Below are 18,370 nucleotides of genomic sequence, written 5' to 3' on the forward strand. Positions count from 1 at the left end.
GACGGGAGGAAGAGGAGGAACGGGGACCATCAAGGACGAGTGCCCAGGGTCTAGTCCCAGAGCCTAGGGGAGGTGGTAGGACAGGAAACCTGGGCATCAGCTGAGGGGTCCTGTTGGACATACAAGGACCATCAGGAAGGAGGCGGGGAAGCAGAGGAACCCCAGGGGACAAGATGAGGTCCCATCAGGAACCCAGGAGCAGGGGTGCTACTGGGGGTGGGCGGTACCTGGCCTCGAGTGCTGGCGTGGCCTCCATGTCTCAGTCCCTTCACCGTCCCTGGCTCTGTGTCCCCTGCTTCTCTGCTTGGTCACAGTGATCTCCTCCTGGGATACTCTACAAGGAACTAGGTACCTTATATACACACATCAGAACCAGGAAACTGCTGAGTTGGCGATGCTGGTCCCAAGTCCTTCATGACTCAGGCTACTCTTGCCACATGGATGTCACAGAAAAAGAAACTTCTCCACCCAAATATGACATCCCTATGCCCTTGAAGACATTTTAGGTTTTGATTTCTGTTTTCCCAAAGGCCCTACCTGGGCTCCATGAGGGCTGACCACAGGTAAAGGAAGTCTCGGGAGTGGGGATCACTCTGGGCAGCATGGTACACAGGAAGGAAGTGGGAGGTTATAGCGAACAGGTGTTCATACCCTGGAAAAGCCGGGGCACAGGACGCAGAGCCCCCAGACGACAGGACCTGCGCATCCATCCCTGAGTCTCCCTCAGCAGCAAGTGCAGGGCAGGGCCTCCTCCAGGCTCCCAGGGGTGCTGGATGGAGGCAAAGTGGGCTGTGAGTGAGGGGCGAGAATCTGCTTTCCAGGCAGCAGATGGCCTTCATCCTGGTAGGAAGGGAGGCAAGGGGACAAACATGTGCCGAGCTGTCCTTAGGAGGCCGCCATAAGGATAATAAACTGGACATGAAGTGTGGTTACCCCATTACACACACAGAGGAGAAAAGAAAGGCTGCCACAGGGAGCAGGGCTTGGCCAGGACGGCACAGGGAGCAGAAGGATGCAGGGCTGTGCTCTTTCTCTCCACCTCCAGGCCATGAGGAATATGGGGGACTTTGTATTCCAAGCTCAAGTGTGACCCTGAGCCATAGCTGGCCGTGTTTGTCCCCAAGGGCTGCCCCTCTGTCCCACTGACTCTCTCTCCTGGCTCCTCTTAGAGTACCCAGTGCTGGCCCAGCACTCCCTCCCAGGAGCTGTCCCCAACTCAGGGACACTGGGCCGGCCCCCTGAGTCCCCCCTGGCTGCCCGCACTGAGAAGCAGGCTGCTCACCCGCCCAGGCTGGCCCGTCACATGTTTCGGTAGAAAGCTCGGCACAGCATCGCCCTCCTTCTGAGGTGGGTGCCCCCTCCACACACACAGACAGGGCCCTCCACCCCCTCTGCGCCGCCGAGGCCCCTCCCACCTCCTCCGTCCTCTCCACCTTGGCCCCCTGGGCTGGTGGCTCCATGGTTCCAGGGTGAGACCCTATCCAGGGTGTGTTGTGTGGGTCCTGCTACTGCCCATATTTCCCAGGTCACAGTCTCCACACACACCCCCACACCCTCCACACCCAAGAGTCACCAGCGCTCCTTGTGCTGTCTTTACAGTGTCTTTACAAGGACCAGGGCTGAGGAGACCAGGCCTAGGGTCTCTGAGGATTTCCCCGATACTGTCCCCAGGTCTTGCCTTCCAGGGACGATGGCATTCTGATCTAGGCCAAGCCTCCCCCTGTGCCCCCAAAGTTCCTCCAGTCAGTCAACCCACTAAGGGCTTCTGAGTCCTGCCCCCAGCCCCCCTCCTCCCCGATACCTTCAGCGGGAAGGACTCCTATGCATGAGCTCTGTGCTGGGGGCAGGGTGTGACCACAAAATGTGGGGCCTTGGGGGACCCTCGGGAGGTGGAGTTCCACACCTGCTCCACCCCTTCCCAGGTGGCTCTAGTAGCCAGAGAGTCAACACCTCACAGGGCTCAGCCCTGCATCACTTGTCCTCCCAGGAAAGGTGCCCTTTTCGGATCTTCTGTAGAGTCTTGTGGGGTGACAAGGAGGGCACGTCACTGCAGGGAGAATGGAGGTGGGGCTACTCTCAGAGTCCATAAATCGAAACCAAAGCAGCAGATTTGATGACGAAGCTCTTCCTGTTAACACCATGTGGGACGTGTCAACATCTTCTGTTTTGGTAAGAGAGGAGATAGGTCTGGCGTGTGGGGAATCCTAACATGTTTCTTTTTTGTTATATTCTGGAGTGAGCCTGCAGGCACCACTGGTACAGGCCTGTTTTTTGTCATATCTGTGGCTCCTCATGTCCCGGGGAAGGAACCGGCTGATATAATCCACGTCCAGGGGCCACAGCTTAGAGACTGACATTCAGCAGTCAGTTCAGTTTCGATTTATGGACTCAGAGAGTAGCCCCACCTCCATCTCTGGGAGCAAGTTACCAAAAACCGCACAAGGTACAGTCCCACTGGATAAAGGGGGCAACTTGGGGCAGCACAGGTGGGCTTATTTGGGAGAAGGCTCCCCACACTCTATGCTGCCCCCCACCCCAACCTCCCCAGGTCCCACATCTCACTAGGACCCCATCTCCCCAGGCCCACTGTCTCAGAGCTTTGCCCATGACATGGGACCTGGGATCCCGGAGAGGGGACGGGAGGTAGCCTGGGAACACTGCTGACACCCTGGGCTGAGCACGGACAGCATGTCCTCCATCCTGGCTCCAGGGTGGGAAGGCCACCTACAAGAAGGCAGAGCTGGGACATCATACAGACAGCCTGGCCCGGACCCCAGACTCTTCTTACACGTCATCCATTCCAGTCCCAGAGGGACGAGGGCAGAGTGGACCCTGCACACTTCCTAGGGTCCGTGGGCCCAGGCTGCCCCTCTGAGCCCAATCTGGCTCCCCAGGGCACACAGTCCTGTTCCTGGCTGCCCTGAAAGGGGAACGGGATAAATGCTGACACCTGCTCAGAGAGCCACTCTACACACACACTCACCCTCTCTAATGGGGGGACCTAGATCTTTTCTTCTCCTCTTGGATGTTTACACAACTTGGTGGAAAACTCCAGCAAGATGTAGGAATTTTTTCATGTTCACTCAATGTTCCAGAGGCAGACGTGGGGGAGGGGCTGTGATTCCCCAGAAAGCACAGGATTTCTTTGCTTCTTACTTCCCACCTCAGGCACTGAGGTGAGCTGCATGCGTTCAGCCCGGCACGTCAGTGCTGTCCAGCGCTACTTGTGGACCCAGAGTTCATCACTAGACTCTACTGAGGCCTTTACAGAACCATATCCTCCCCTGAGGGAGACCGAGAGAGGGGCACTTATCCCTGGACCTCTGCTGCCCCCAGGGAGCCGGGCTGCAGGGAGAGCCGAGGGGAGGATGCCAGGGTGGGTGGAGGCCTCAGGAAGGGCAGGAGGCTGGAGACAGACAGGTGAGGCCACTCAGGTCTGAGGCGAAACCATCCTCCTGCCCCTTCTTGTTGTGACTCAGGTGACACAAGACATGGAATCTTTGGAGAAGGTCAAAACATTGTTACATGTGGCATCCCCTCTAGTCTTCACAGGACATGGATTCTCTAAGCTGCTATGTCTGGTCACTCACTACAAAACTGACTTCCCACATGTGGAGACCAGCGAGGCCAGGCTTGTCTTCATTACACAGGGGCAGCCAGGCGTCAGCCGGGAGCAGGTCCCAGGTGACTGGCCAGGCTGGAGTAAGGGGAGTGGGGAGGGAGGAGGTTCTGGGGAACATTCCAGAAGAGGAGATCTCAGAGCTGCTGGCTGAGGAGCTAGACTGCTGGTGAGCTGTCCCTCGGGGATGAGGGAGGAAGGCATTCTCTCTGCAGTGACGTGCCCTCCTTGTCACCCCACAAGACTCTACAGAAGATCCGAAAAGAGCACCTTTCCTGGGAGGACAAGTGATGCAGGGCTGAGCCCTGTGAGGTGTTGACTCTCTGGCTACTAGAGCCACCTGGGAAGGGGTGGAGCAGGTGTGGAACTCCACCTCCCGAGGGTCCCCCAAGGCCCCACATTTTGTGGTCACCCCCTGCCCCCAGCACAGAGCTCATGCATAGGAGTCCTTCCCGCTGAAGGTATCGGGGAGGGAGGGGGCTGGGGGCAGGACTCAGAAGCCCTTAGTGGGTTGACTGACTGGAGGAACTTTGGGGGCGCAGGGGGAGGCTTGGCCTAGATCAGAATGCTATCGTCCCTGGAAGGCAAGACCTGGGGACAGTATCGGGGAAATCCTCAGAGACCCTAGGCCTGGTCTCCTCAGCCCTGGTCCTTGTAAAGACACTGTAAAGACAGCACAAGGAGCGCTGGTGACTCTTGGGTGTGGAGGGTGGGGGTGTGTGTGTGGAGACTGTGACCTGGGAAATATGGGCAGTAGCAGGACCCACACAACACACCCTGGATAGGGTCTCACCCTGGAACCATGGAGCCACCAGCCCAGGGGGCCAAGGTGGAGAGGACGGAGGAGGTGGGAGGGGCCTCGGCGCAGGGGGGGTGGAGGGCCCTGTCTGTGTGTGTGGAGGGGGCACCCACCTCAGAAGGAGGGCGATGCTGTGCCGAGCTTTCTACCGAAACATGTGACGGGCCAGCCTGGGCGGGTGAGCAGCCTGCTTCTCAGTGCGGGCAGCCAGGGGGAACTCAGGGGGCCGGCCCAGTGTCCCTGAGTTGGGGACAGCTCCTGGGAGGGAGTGCTGGGCCAGCACTGGGTACTCTAAGAGGAGCCAGGAGAGAGAGTCAGTGGGACAGAGGGGCAGCCCTTGGGGACAAACACGGCCAGCTATGGCTCAGGGTCACACTTGAGCTTGGAATACAAAGTCCCCCATATTCCTCATGGCCTGGAGGTGGAGAGAAAGAGCACAGCCCTGCATCCTTCTGCTCCCTGTGCCGTCCTGGCCAAGCCCTGCTCCCTGTGGCAGCCTTTCTTTTCTCCTCTGTGTGTGTAATGGGGTAACCACACTTCATGTCCAGTTTATTATCCTTATGGCGGCCTCCTAAGGACAGCTCGGCACATGTTTGTCCCCTTGCCTCCCTTCCTAGACCAGGATGAAGGCCATCTGCTGCCTGGAAAGCAGATTCTCGCCCCTCACTCACAGCCCACTTTGCCTCCATCCAGCACCCCTGGGAGCCTGGAGGAGGCCCTGCCCTGCACTTGCTGCTGAGGGAGACTCAGGGATGGATGCGCAGGTCCTGTCGTCTGGGGGCTCTGCGTCCTGTGCCCCGGCTTTTCCAGGGTATGAACACCTGTTCGCTATAACCTCCCACTTCCTTCCTGTGTACCATGCTGCCCAGAGTGATCCCCACTCCCGAGACTTCCTTTACCTGTGGTCAGCCCTCATGGAGCCCAGGTAGGGCCTTTGGGAAAACAGAAATCAAAACCTAAAATGTCTTCAAGGGCATAGGGATGTCATATTTGGGTGGAGAAGTTTCTTTTTCTGTGACATCCATGTGGCAAGAGTGGCCTGAGTCACGAAGAAGTTGCGACCAGCATCGCCAACTCAGCAGTTTCCTGGTTCTGATGTGTGTATATAAGGTACCTAGTTCCTTGTAGAGTATCCCAGGAGGAGATCACTGTGACCAAGCAGAGAAGCAGGGGACACAGAGCCAGGGACGGTGAAGGGACTGAGACATGGAGGCCACGCCAGCACTCGAGGCCAGGTACCGCCCACCCCCAGTAGCACCCCTGCTCCTGGGTTCCTGATGGGACCTCATCTTGTCCCCTGGGGTTCCTCTGCTTCCCCGCCTCCTTCCTGATGGTCCTTGTATGTCCAGCAGGACCCCTCAGCTGATGCCCAGGTTTCCTGTCCTACCACCTCCCCTAGGCTCTGGGACTAGACCCTGGGGACTCGTCCTTGATGGTCCCCGTTCCTCCTCTTTCTCCCCTCCCCTTGAAATCTATGATTTCTGCTTGGAATCTCCTCTGAACTGTGGGCTAGGAGGTCACTTTCAGTAAAGGTCGTACACTGTTTTCATAATTAGAAAAACAGAGATAATCGTAAGTTATTTGAGGACAGTGTGGCATTCTCTTTCCCCGATGGTCCCACTCAGGAATGTGTTTCTCCCGATGCCCCATGTGGCTCGGGTTAGGCCTGAAACCTAGAGGACATGTGCCAATGGGTCCACATCCGGCAGGGCTGTGGGTCAGTGGTACAAGCGCAGGTGGTGATGCCAAGAGAGGTGACCCAGCCCTCCCCGGGCAGAGGGAGAGGCCCTCGTCAGAGGTGTGGGCAGCCGGCACTGGACTTGTGGGCACACACTGAAACAGGACCGCGCTGCCTTCCCCAGTTCCCGGCAGGGGTCAGAGAGGGAGGCTAGGTGGCTCCAGCAAGGTGAGTGGGCGCTTATCCTTTATGTGTGTAGCTGGGAGTTGGGGTGCACGGGTGAGCTCAGGGTGGAGGGGAAGCAGTGTGGGGTGCAGGGCAGGAGCACAGTGTTCCCAGGAGAAGCCTATGTCTTTGGTTCCCTCTGCCTGTGTACAGACCCCTCATGGATGAAGACACCTTCCGTGAGAACTTCAGTCAAGAGCTTAAGCCGCACAAGACCTACCTGTGCTACGAGGTAGAGCTCCAGGAGGATGACGCCTGGATCCCGGTGGACGAGTTCAAGGGCTTCCTGCGCAACCAGGTGACCAAACACAGCAGGCAGGACCTCCCAAACCGGGGATATTCAGGGAGAAGCTTCTCTGTGCACCCGGGGTGTCCCAGAAAGCTCTCTCTAATTGGTCCCTGCAGCTGCTGTGGCTCTGCCTGGAGTCCCGGGTGGGGAAAGGGAGGAGGACAGTTTCTACTGTGATTCGTAGCTTTGTACCACATTTCAGAAACTGTTCACAGTGTCACAGGAAAGGGCACCAACAGCCCAGTGCCAATCCAGGTTCAGGGCTCAGCCTGTGCCCTCCTGCTATGCCTCTGAGGACGGGTTGGGACAGAGGGAAAGGCATCTGGACAAAGGGGCAGGTTCTTCCCTAGCCCCTGACTGGTTCAGCCTCTGGTCACAGAGCCCAAATTCTGCCTCCTGCTCCCTCCAGTCACTACTGGGAGATCCTGGCGAGGGAGCTGGTCCCCACAACGGCACTGCCAGCTGCACGTAGCCCAGGGCCGCCCTCCACTCCCACCAAGGGCTCTGCACTGGTGCAGTCAGTCAGCCTGCCTTGATCCTCTGCCATGGGTCCCTGGTTGCAAAGCTTTCCCTCTGCATGTTGGGCACATCTCTCCAATCCTATGAGCCCCACAAGGGCATCCGGGCCACTTCCCAGCCACCACTCCCTTGGCACGCCTCCCCACATCCTCCCTGTACTGCGAGCCCTTTGCTGAGCTGTGTTACCCTCGTGCTCAGCACAGGGTAAGGCCCCAAGCCCAAGCTTGCAGAGCTTTTGTGCACAGGTGCGGTGGTGGGGGTGGTCGGGCAAGAGTGGTGGGGGACGTGAGGTGGGAGAGTGGGGTTAACCCTCCCTGGAGGAAGCCCCACTTCCCTGGCATCAGGCCCATGACCTTGGAGCTCACCTGCCTCCTCCCTTCGTCCTCAGCTCCTCCCTGTGGGGCCCCGACTAGGTGATACTCCTGAGAGCCTGGAGCTCGAGCACAACTTAGACCTCAAGCCCCAGACACTCAGGAATGAAGATGAGTCGTATTTGACGCAATAGTTAAAATAAAAATTAATGCAAATTCTATGACGAACGAAGTATCAACAGTTTAAATAAAGACTGATCAGTCACGGTGCCACAAGGAGCCATAGTTTGCAGATGTAAATGAAAATGTCACCACCGCTGGCCCTTTGTAACACGCTGACTGTGTTTTCATCATGAGTTTTGCCTTACGTTTGATCATGTAAATTCTGCATTGAAATTTCATTCATGCTGATGCTGGGCTGTGGTCTCCCCACTTCAATTTTGTGCTGGAGGCCAGTGCCTAACGTGTGTCACTCTGGTCCCACCCCCATCCTTATTCACAGCCAAGGACACAACACTTCCTCTTTCTTCTGTGCTCAGGGCGCTGACACACTGGAGCCCCGCTGCCATGCAGAGTTGTGCCTCCTGGAGCTGATCCCGTCGTGGGAACTGGACAAGGAACGGCACTACAGGGTCACTTGTTTCATCTCCTGGAGCCCCTGCCCTGACTGTGCCAGCCAACTGGCTGCGTTCCTGGGCAAGAACAGCCATTTGAGCCTGCGCGTCTTCGCCTCCCGCATCTATACAAAATTTGCTGGATATGAGACTGGGCTGCGCCAACTGCAGGCAGCTGGGGCACAAATCACCATCATGACCTCCGAGGGTCAGCATGGGACTCATGGGGGTGCCGGTGGGCTGGGAGACACCTGTGGGAAGTTGCTAGAAAGAGGAGAGGATGAGAAACCCTGGTGAAGGAGCCTGTTTGCTGCCTGCAGAGGTGGTGCTGGGCCCTGGAGAAGACGGGTGTGTCTATTGGAAGAGAGAGTTCAGGGGGGAGAGATGGTCCTGAATTCAGGGGAGTGAGGGTGGATACACGTGCAAGAAGGGGCTTCCAGAAAAGGGGAGAATTGGGCAGCCTCAGATTCCAGTTGGAAGAAAGAAGTTGAGGGAAGAAAGAGGAGGCAGTGAAATTATGATGGGGAGAGTGTGTCCCTAAGAGTCAGACACCTGTGGCTCCTCACCCACCCCTAGAACTGGAGCTCACCTCTATTTCCCCTGTCGCCTTTCAGAGTTTGAGTACTGCTGGAAAACCTTCGTGGACCACCAGGGAACACCCTTCCTCCCCTGGGATGACCTGGATAAATATAGCAAAATGCTATCTAAGGATCTGAAGGGCATTCTCCAGGTGAGGTTCTTCCCTCCCTGCTCCCCGTCCTCCCACCTCCACGCCCCTTCTCCCCCTCACCATCTCTCCCTGGACCTTTCTTTCCCTCTGCTCGGGGCCTCCTCTGGGTTACCTGCTCCCTGCCGGGGCACCAGTTCCATTCCTCCCATCCCTTCTCACAGGGTCCCTCTGCTTTCTCACCTCCCTGTGTCTCTTGTTCTTTCCCCATTTTGTAACTGTCCCAGACCTCTTCTCTCTTCATCTTTCCAACTGCCTCACCCTCTGCTTCCTTCAACTCTGCCTTCTCGATCTAGAATCAGGAAAACTGACGTGTAGACTTCAATCTTTCTAAAGAAGACGGGAGACCTGTGTTGAACAGCAGAATATAACACTTTCTTCAAAAATGCAAACTGGCCATTTGCAACCACTCCAGATTGATCAACAGAAATCATCAAAAAGCAATGAGCTCGGGGCCGGCCCGGTGGCTCAGGCAGTTAGAGCTCCATGCTCCTAACTCCGAAGGCCACCGGTTCGATTCCCAAATGGGCCAGTGGGCTCTCAACCACAAGGTTGCCAGTTCAATTCCTCGAGTCCCGCAAGGGATGGTGGGCTGCGCCCCCTGCAACTAGGGCAACTGGACCTGGAGCTGAGCTGCGCCTTCCACAACTAAGACTGAAAGGACAACAACTTGACTTGGGAAAAAAAAGTCCTGGAAGTACACACTGTTCCCCAATAAAGTCCTCTACCCCTTCCCCAATAAAAAATCTTAAATAAATAAATACACTTATATGAAAAAAAAAAGTTAGCCTCATCTGAAGTAGGCAGGATGCTATCCCTCAAAATGAGCTCATAAGAAATTTTTTTTAATAAAATTTCTGATAGATTTACTTTACATTTAAAATCTATGTTATTTTCGAAATATACATAAGAATCTATTCTATACTATCAGAATAGCTTTAGATTTTTAGAGAAATAATTATTTAATTGATGTAAAGCAATAAAATGAAAGATTGAGTCTTCCACAATTTTTTTCCCTTTGTAAATGTATCATGAAGTCCAAATAGTTCAATAAACACTTGCAAATGTGCAAATGCCTGTCTCTTACGTAGGAATCTTCATGTGGCCTGTGGGGCAGTGGTCACATTAATTTTCCTAGTTGAATAAAAATCACCTAAAGCTCATAGGAGAGGAATCTAGAATTCAAAAGCATACACTCACTAACAAACTGTTATACTGGTATCAGCACTGTTTTTGAAATGACAGCACACGCAATAAGAGAAGAGAAAGAATGAGTGCAAATATTCTAAAGGGTTTTCAAATTGTCAGTTTGATGGGGGCCTTGGAATTACTCCAGTCCTCAGGCCATTTCTACTTCCACTGCCCTGGTGAGGAAGCTAGAGGGAGGGGCTTTCCTGCCAGAGCATGACCTCTGCCCTTTGCAGTCCTGGGCCCAAGCAGGACCCACCACAGGCACTAGATGTCTCTCCTGCCATGTCTCTGTGGAGCCTGCGTCATGCTGAGTGTGCCCCTGGCAGCTGGGCGTCCTGCACAGGGTGTTCCAGGCAGTGAAGGCTCCCAGGTCTCACCTCACAGACTTCTGCTCATGTGTCAGGGCCCTACCTGGTCACAGCCTCTCACAGTGACTGCAGGGACTGCGGGAGGAGTCATTGAGTTTGAGACATTGGAGGGATGAAGAGTAAGGACAGACGATGACCGTGGCCAAGGAGGGAGGAGGGACTAAGTCAGGGAGAGTCTGCAGCCCGAAGTGGAGAACTGATAGACAAAGTCACCTGGAGAGAAGGAAGCAAAGGAGAGAGAACGGGCAGGGAGAGGAGGGGCCAAGCAGGGCTGAGGGCCAAAGGTGAAAGGCCAAGGGGCAAGAAGGAGCCTAAGGACAGGACACTGGGATTGAGGGAGCCTGGCAGGGACTGTGGCTGCCAGTGACGGAAAGCTGCCTGGAGTGCTAACCAGGCTGTTTCTAGAAGAACGTGGGGAACTGGGCGAGATGGTACTGGCTTCCCTCTTCTGCTCAGTATCACAGCCCCAGTGTGAGGACACTGTCTGCTGCCCCTGGTTCCCCAGCTCAGCTCTCAAAGCTTGATTTTTCCTGCTGGTCTCCTCAGGACTCCCAGGCAGCTACCCATCCAGACCTCAAGCCTCGTTCAAGGAGAGAATGAGAAAGGACAGGACCAAGCCCAGAAGCTCTGAGCGTATACATCCTTTCCATGGATAATTGTGTAACTTAATGGATAACTTCTGTGTAGGATGACTGGTGGGAAAGCCACTAATTCTGTTGCTACTAATGTTTCATTGGTGACCCTACTGAGCTGCACTGGGGATAGCACTGGACTGACTGTCCTCAACTGGAAGGACATAAAGGCAAAGCATTTACATAAAGGTCATTTTCCTACCTCTCCGAGGGAGAAGGAATGACGCAGGTCCATGTGGCAGGGGCAGGAAAGAGGGCTGCAAAAGAATTGTACAGAGGAGGGATGGAAGCCTGCAGAGCGCTGGCCAGCCGTGCCCAGCTGGGGCAGACACTGATGGTCACCTGCATTCATGCCTTCATTCACCCTCCCCCTAGCATGAGATTTCTGGTCATCCGAAATAGTACATGCTGAGTGTCATTTAATTGGTGGCATTGCCATGCTCTGTTTCTTTGACTGAGAACTCTGTAGGCCACGCGGTCAGCATGAGTCCCGAGACCTGGTGTCATGGGCAGTGGGACAAGACTAGCATCACAAATTCCCTCCTAGGAAATGCAGCTAATAAAACTGATTTCAAACATACTCCCTCATCGTTGCAGGAAATGTGCCAGATCAGGTAAGTAGCCAACCCATGGACCTTAGCACTGTTCATATTTATAACGGTTCTGTAAAAACTACAGTCATAATAAATATAAAATACATGGAATGTAACGGTAAGCCTAGGCATTTTCCCCTGTCGTATATACTTGATGCAAACACTGATTTTAGAGTTCAAAAACAATTGGAATTTCACAGTACCATTTGGAGAAGCATGTAGGTGACCCTCAGTTGAAACCTGAAACAAGGGTTTGTTGAGGACGTGTCAGCCGTGTGCAGATCTGAGGAGGGCGGTGTGCTAGCCCGTGACAACTGTCCTCGTGGTGGGATGACTGACTGAGAACGGACAGTTTATTGGAGGCGTTTTTCTCCCTTTTCACAGCAGCCTCAGCCTCCAGTGAGTATCAGATGAACTCCACACATATAACATTGAATGAAAGAAGTCAAAGGGGAACGGCCTGGTGGCTCGGGCGGTTAGAGCTCCGTGCTCCTAACTCCGAAGGCTGCTGGTTCGATTCCCACATGGGCGAGTGGGCTCTCAACCACAAGGTTGCCAGTTCAACTCCTCGAGTCCCGCAAGGGATGGTGGGCAGCGCCCCCTACAACTAAGATTGAACACGGCACCTTGAGCTGAGCTGCCTCCCGAATGGTTCAGTTGGTTGGAGCGCGTCCTCTCAACCACAAGGTTGCCGGTTCAACTCCTCGAGTCCCGCAAGGGATGGTGGGCTGCGCCCCCTGCAACTCACAAGGCAACTGGACCTGGAGCTGAGCTGCGCCCTCCACAACTAAGATTGAAAGGACAACAACTTGACTTGGAAAAAGTCCTGGAAGTACACACTGTTCCCCAATAAAGTCCTGTTCCCCTTCCCCAATTAAAAAAAAAAATCTTAAAAAAAGAAGTCAAAGAATTCATACTGTCTGGTTCCATTTATAAGAAGTTCAAAACCAGGCCAAATCAATCTATGACAGTAGAAGAGCTAACATGAGTTCCTTTTGGAAGGGGAACAGCTGAGAGGGCACACGAGGAACTATCCATCTGGGATTCTGGAAATAGCCCCACCTCAGTCTGTGTGGTGGTTACACTACCTGGAAACCTAAGACTTTGCCCTTAGTTGTAAATTATCTCCCAATAAAAACATTAAAGAAAAAAGAAAGTTACAGAGCCTGTATTTTCAATGAGGAAAAAGTTTTACTGAAGGACATAAAGTATAATATCCCAAATGAATTCATAGATGGAAATGAGAGTCAAATACAAACAGAATTATCATTATTCTTAGATTTTTTTTAATGGGGAAAAAAAGGCAATTTAAGTCCAAAGGACAGACTAAATGTGGTTGAAAGTGAAGTCATGAAGAAGAAACGCGGAAGTGAAGCAGTTTTTGCAACACATTAGAAACTAGAAAAGCTATACAGCTGCTGTAATCAAAAGAGTCTGGTATGAGCCAGGAACTAAAAAACACAAAGAAGTATATTTTGGAACTTAGTAAATGAGAAAGGTGGAGCTGCAATTCGATGGGGGCAAGTTGGGCATTACTGTGTTGGTGTTGTCAGCTGGCCGAGATGTTGTCAGCATCCGCATGGGGAAGAGACACGGACCCCTCTCCTACACCACTGCTCCCCTTTGGCTCTCTCTCAGCCCCCAGCACATCCTGTCCCCAGCCCTCAGCTAATGACCTCATCTCAGCCTTCCAAGAGCCAATAGAAGCAGAGAGGACCCCCCTCACTTTCACCTTTACCTTCTAGAAACCCGCATTCATTCATTCAACACACCTTTTATTGAGCGCCTGGGTGCCGGGTGCCATCCTAGGAGCTGGATATACATTGAACAAAAGAGACAAAATTCCTCACTCCATGGTCTCCCGTGGTCTGTCTGCCCATTCAGAGTCCAACTTTCCATCTTTACTCTGGGACTCAGGCCCACTCTCTTTTCATGGGTTTCTCTCCTGTCATTTTCCACACTGTCTGGATCTCTGCTTCATCATTGCCATCAACAAACCACATGCTCAGGTACGTATCTCTCACTTTTAAAACCAAAATCTCTCCCTGAGTCACATCTGCCTCCATTCTCTTCCTAGAAAAGTAAAGCATCCATATATATATATATATATATATATATATATATATATATATATATATAGAGAGAGAGAGAGAGAGAGAGAGAGAGAGAGAGAGAGAGAGATATGTGTATGCTTTGAGATATATACATATATATATATGTATATATGTATATATCTCAAAAAGTTGTCTACATGTTTGTCCCTATCTTCCTGCCTCCTGTTTGCTTTCATCCCATGCCGATCTGGCTCCTATCAGCACCACTCCAAAGAAACTGCTCATCAATGATCCCCATGTTGCCAGAAGAAAGGGATGTTTTTCAGTCCTCATTTTGCCCATCCACCCAGCAGCACGTGACATGCTGAACACAGCCTCCTTCTGGAGACGCTCGCCTCTCCCGTTGTGGGTGTGAGACGCTCTCCTCTCCCGTTGTGGGTGACACCCTCGTCCTGCTTCTGCTCTCTGGCTAGCTCCTCCTCTTCTCCTGGACCTGAGTCCTCCCCTTGTGTTTCCCACGGTCTCCCTAGGAGACTCAGCCTCCCCCACCCCCGGGCACACAGCCCCATATTTCCAGTCCTGGTACTCTCCTGAGCTCAACACTCTGATACCAGCCTCCCATTAGACATCTGTCCTCGGACGTCTGTTGAGCATTGCCCACTTAACCTTCCCGAATAGAACTCCTTGGGGGGTATTTTCCCACAAAACTTATTTTTCTCGGATTTTCCCAGCTCCATAAAGGACACTCCTATGGGCGTCCATGAGCAGTGAGCTTGAGCGCAAACCCAAGGACTTACCTTGATTCCTCTTTTTCCTAATATCCAATCCATCACCAAATCCTCCTGATCGATGTTACCTCCAAACCCAAACGTCCATCAGTCTCCATTCCCATGGCCTCCACCATCACTTCTCACTGGGATGACGGAAGAACCTTCCAGCGTCCACTCTTCTTCTCATTCAGTCCACTGAGGTGCTGGAGGAAGGCCTTAAACAGAAGGCAGGGCACATCACCAGCTGGATTCAGCATTTACCCCCTCCACACACACACACACACACACACACACACACACACACACGCACACACACACACCTTGTGCTTAGTATAAAATCTAAACACCTGCCTGTGATCTAACCCTCACAACCCCTCTCCCCCACACTTTGCTTTCCAGGCACACTCTTCTTTTCTGCTTCCCTCCTGCCTCCGGGTCTTTGCACTTGGGTTATCTCTGTCCCAAGGTTCTCCCAGCTACCACTTTCTCATCCTTTCTACCTCAGTGAAGAAGTCACCTGCTCTGAATACCCCCTATTTAAAACAGCTCCCCACCACCAGCCAGTCTCCATGAGAGTATCCTGTTTATTCCCATCCAGCAATCACCTTGATTTGAAACTACCTCACCCATCCCCATAGTTTCTTATATCCTTTCTGTCTCCTTCCACCATGACACAATCCCCTTGAGGCCTGGAACCCCCTGCACCTCCCTCAAAGGTGTACCCCCAGTACCACAGGGCAAGCCTATCACACAGCAGGTGTTCAATTAAAATTAGTCAAAGAATGAGCCAAACAAACAAACAAACAAATAAATAAATAAAGCGATGGGGAAAAGAAACACAACTTATTTTTTTCTATGCAGAAGAGGGAGCTTAGAGAGGGTGGGGCAGGGTTGGTGGAAAGAGAGAGACCATAAACTTTTGCATGAGATCTCTCTATTATTGGACTTGTTTCATTAAGCAAATACTTCTTAAATCATTAAATGATAATAAAGCCACTGCAGAAGGAGAAGTTTCCCGGCGGACGAGACAGGGAGAGCTAGGTTCAGGCTGCCAGGGCCAAAGTCCGCGTGGGCATCAAACACCACCTGTGATTACATCACCAGAAAAAGGAATTCCGGTCTAGCCGATGGTCAGAACCCTACGTCAGGAGTGCTCACCAAGCATTGCTTCATCCAAACCTCACTCCTGCACGCAGGATGATGTAAAACCAAAACACACAACGAAAGGAGTCCGCCATGTGGTGGGAGATGAGCCCCTGCAAACCAAACCCAAAGTGATAAGTCAGGGTTTGTTAGTCGTTGCAGCCAAGGGTCTTCAGTAAAACCCAGATTTCAGTCGGGCCTCTGGAGGGTATTTCCACATTAGCACATCCATGCTGGACCCCTCAAATGGTCCGGTCCCCTGTGAGAGGACAGGCAAGGAGCAGGATATTACCAATGAAGGAGAAATAGGGGTTATGTAGAGGGATGGCAAACGCAAGGCAAGGCGGGTGAGCGTTGGTAATGAGGAAGGGAACTGCACTGTAGCCCGGTCCTGGGAGAGGGTCCTAGCGCAGGGCTGGCTGTGGGTTCACGGGGGACCCTGGGCAAAGCCAGAAAGAGGCCTGCAATAAGAACGCGAGTCCTGTGAAGACTTGAGGGGCACCGTGGCGTGAGGACCTAGCATAAGTTTCCAGCCTTCTGGATCTGTCTGTCAATGCTCACTCTGGCATTCACCTTCTGGGTGACCTTGGGGATATTGCTTCACCTTAGAGCTTCTGTTTCTTTATCTCTTCAGTGACAATAAAACTACTTCCAGTTACCATTGCTCTTGTGATTAGATGATGGAATTGTGCGTACCTGACCTGGGTGTGGGGGAGCTCAGCCAATATTCCTTCCTTTCCCTCCTTAGAGCCAGCGATGAAAGCTGGGTGACCAGATTCCCAGACCAGGGTCTTTTCTCACTTCACTCTTATGAAGTGACCCCACTCAGTGTACCCCATTTTGTGGGAAGTCTTGGGTTGGGGCCCTGCAGGAAATCAGTTCAGGCTGCTCCTGACCTCCTGAAGCGCCCAGGAAGAGACACCTGGCTGCTCTCCCACTAGCTGACCTGTCCCTTTTCCTCTGGCTTTGGTTCTTACCACCCAAATTAACCATATCTGGGCCTAAGGGTTCTTGTCAAATGCTAGGCCCCTGCCTTTTGGGAATGAGAATGTATAGGCACCTAAGCCCTCCAGGAGAGCGAGCGCTGGGACCCGTGACTTCAGGTCATGTGGAGACAAGGCAGAGGTGAGTCCTGGGTGCTACAGGCAGGTCCTTTTTCTGACGCTGTGTGTGTGTGCGTGCCCTCACAGCATGTGACCAAGTCAGGGTGGACCGTCTGCAGATATATGGGGATTCAGAGAGCAAAGAGCGCTGCCTGGGAACAGAGAATGCACATGAAAGGGGCGGGGGTGGAAACAGGAAGGTAAGAAGCCCAGAATCTGAGCCAGAGACCATGGATGATGGAGTCCATCGCGGACCCAGGCCCCTCATCCTCTGCGGCCACCTGGCAGTGTCATCCTCTCTCTGCTTCTGGGAGGTGGAGTGACCTCCTTTCCCCAGGGCGCCTCCTCTCCACCCGCTCTCTCCCTGGGTCTTCAGCACAGCCATGACCGCCTGCCCTCTCTCCGGGCTCCGTCCCCCCAGGCACTGGCTGTCTTCCCCAGCCAGCCCTGCCCACTCCGCTGAGCTGAGCGCTCCAGGCTTCTGGCCTGGGCTTTGTGTGTCATACTGGGTTCTTTTCTGCATGTGTTGCCAAAACCTGTTATTCCTGCCTTTGCAAAGGCTCCTGGGTCTTCAGTATTTCCAGTCTAGCAGGAAGTATGCTCACCTTCTAATTCTGTAAGCAGTTAGTAGGTGTGGGGACAGAGCCCCAAAAAGCAGTTTCCAGGCTCTCGGCCTCACATAGAAGGGTGCTGGCTCAGGTAGTAAATGGCCATCGACTGTGATCAAATGGCCAGCAGCTGTGGCTAGTTGGCCGTCAGCTGTAACCAGTGAGCCATTAGCCATGAATATAACTGCCGTGGCTAGGCTAGGAGAAGAGGCTAGCAGAGAAGAAAAGAGAAAAAAGGGGGAGCTAGCAAGAAGATGGTGGCTGAGTCTGCAAGCGGCGCAGTGAGGGTTGAGAATTGTGTTGCTCCTGGTTCCTGTGTCTCCAACCCAGCCGCCAGCAAGAGTATAGAGATATGACTCCCCTACCTATGGCTCCGTGGGTGTTCCTTTTTGGCCTAGCCATATCCTGCGTTCTTGTGTGGGGAGTGGGACCAGAGACCCCACAGACCCCGCAGGCCTTCCCGCACGACAGTAGGGCAACCCTTGAGTGTGCTAACCTTCCAGAATGTTAAAACGCAACTGTCTCAAAATGGGTTTAAAGGTTCACAAAACGTACAGAGTGAATATCCTTATTTCAGACCTTATGACCAAAAAGCCAGGTACCCTAGACAAGGTTAAACTGTTTCCTACAAGGACACTGCCAACGCTGAGAGAAACCTTCTCTTAACCCTTAATTCCTGCTAACCGGTTATTTCTATTACAACTACAACCTATGTTAGCAACGTTTAATGTAACTTTGTCATTAAAATGACACGTTCAATGACTATGTGATAATATAGAAAATGAGCCAAGAGTCTGAAAGTAAAATCATACTCAAGAAGTCACTAAAGAAACCGAAAAGGAAGACTGTGTGAGAGGAACTAAACACTTCTGTATCAGCAGGAGGATTCCATTCCTGGAGAACTTAAATATTTCTCAAAATCTCTAATTATATCTGGACTTCTAGGCACAATTGTTGACCGTTTGGTTTCAGTGTTTAATACATATTGTGAAACACTGTTTCCTTCATCAATGAAAACACGCCTTCCCAACCTCTGAGGAGGGCAGAGTTGTGCCTTTCTTCCCACTTCCAGATCCCCAGGTCTATCTAAACTGCATTTCATTCATGTCTTCCACGTTGCCTGTCAT

The 18,370-nt window shown here is 52.8% G+C and overlaps 1 protein-coding gene across 1 annotated transcript; it reads left to right on the forward strand.

Moving 5' to 3' along the window:
- Positions 1–4,007: 4,007 nt before the first annotated feature.
- LOC117028311 (DNA dC->dU-editing enzyme APOBEC-3A-like) lies at positions 4,008–17,098 on the forward strand. Its single transcript, XM_033116699.1, has 7 exons — positions 4,008–4,080; positions 5,112–5,229; positions 5,537–5,653; positions 6,475–6,619; positions 7,980–8,262; positions 8,669–8,784; positions 17,057–17,098. Exons 3-7 carry the CDS (start codon positions 5,625–5,627, stop codon positions 17,096–17,098), a joined length of 615 nt encoding a protein of 204 aa, XP_032972590.1. The 5' UTR covers positions 4,008–4,080; positions 5,112–5,229; positions 5,537–5,624.
- The last annotated feature ends 1,272 nt before the right edge of the window (positions 17,099–18,370 follow it).

Source organism: Rhinolophus ferrumequinum, chromosome 10 (assembly GCF_004115265.2).
Source record: "Rhinolophus ferrumequinum isolate MPI-CBG mRhiFer1 chromosome 10, mRhiFer1_v1.p, whole genome shotgun sequence".
Classification (NCBI taxonomy): Eukaryota; Metazoa; Chordata; class Mammalia; order Chiroptera; family Rhinolophidae; genus Rhinolophus; species Rhinolophus ferrumequinum.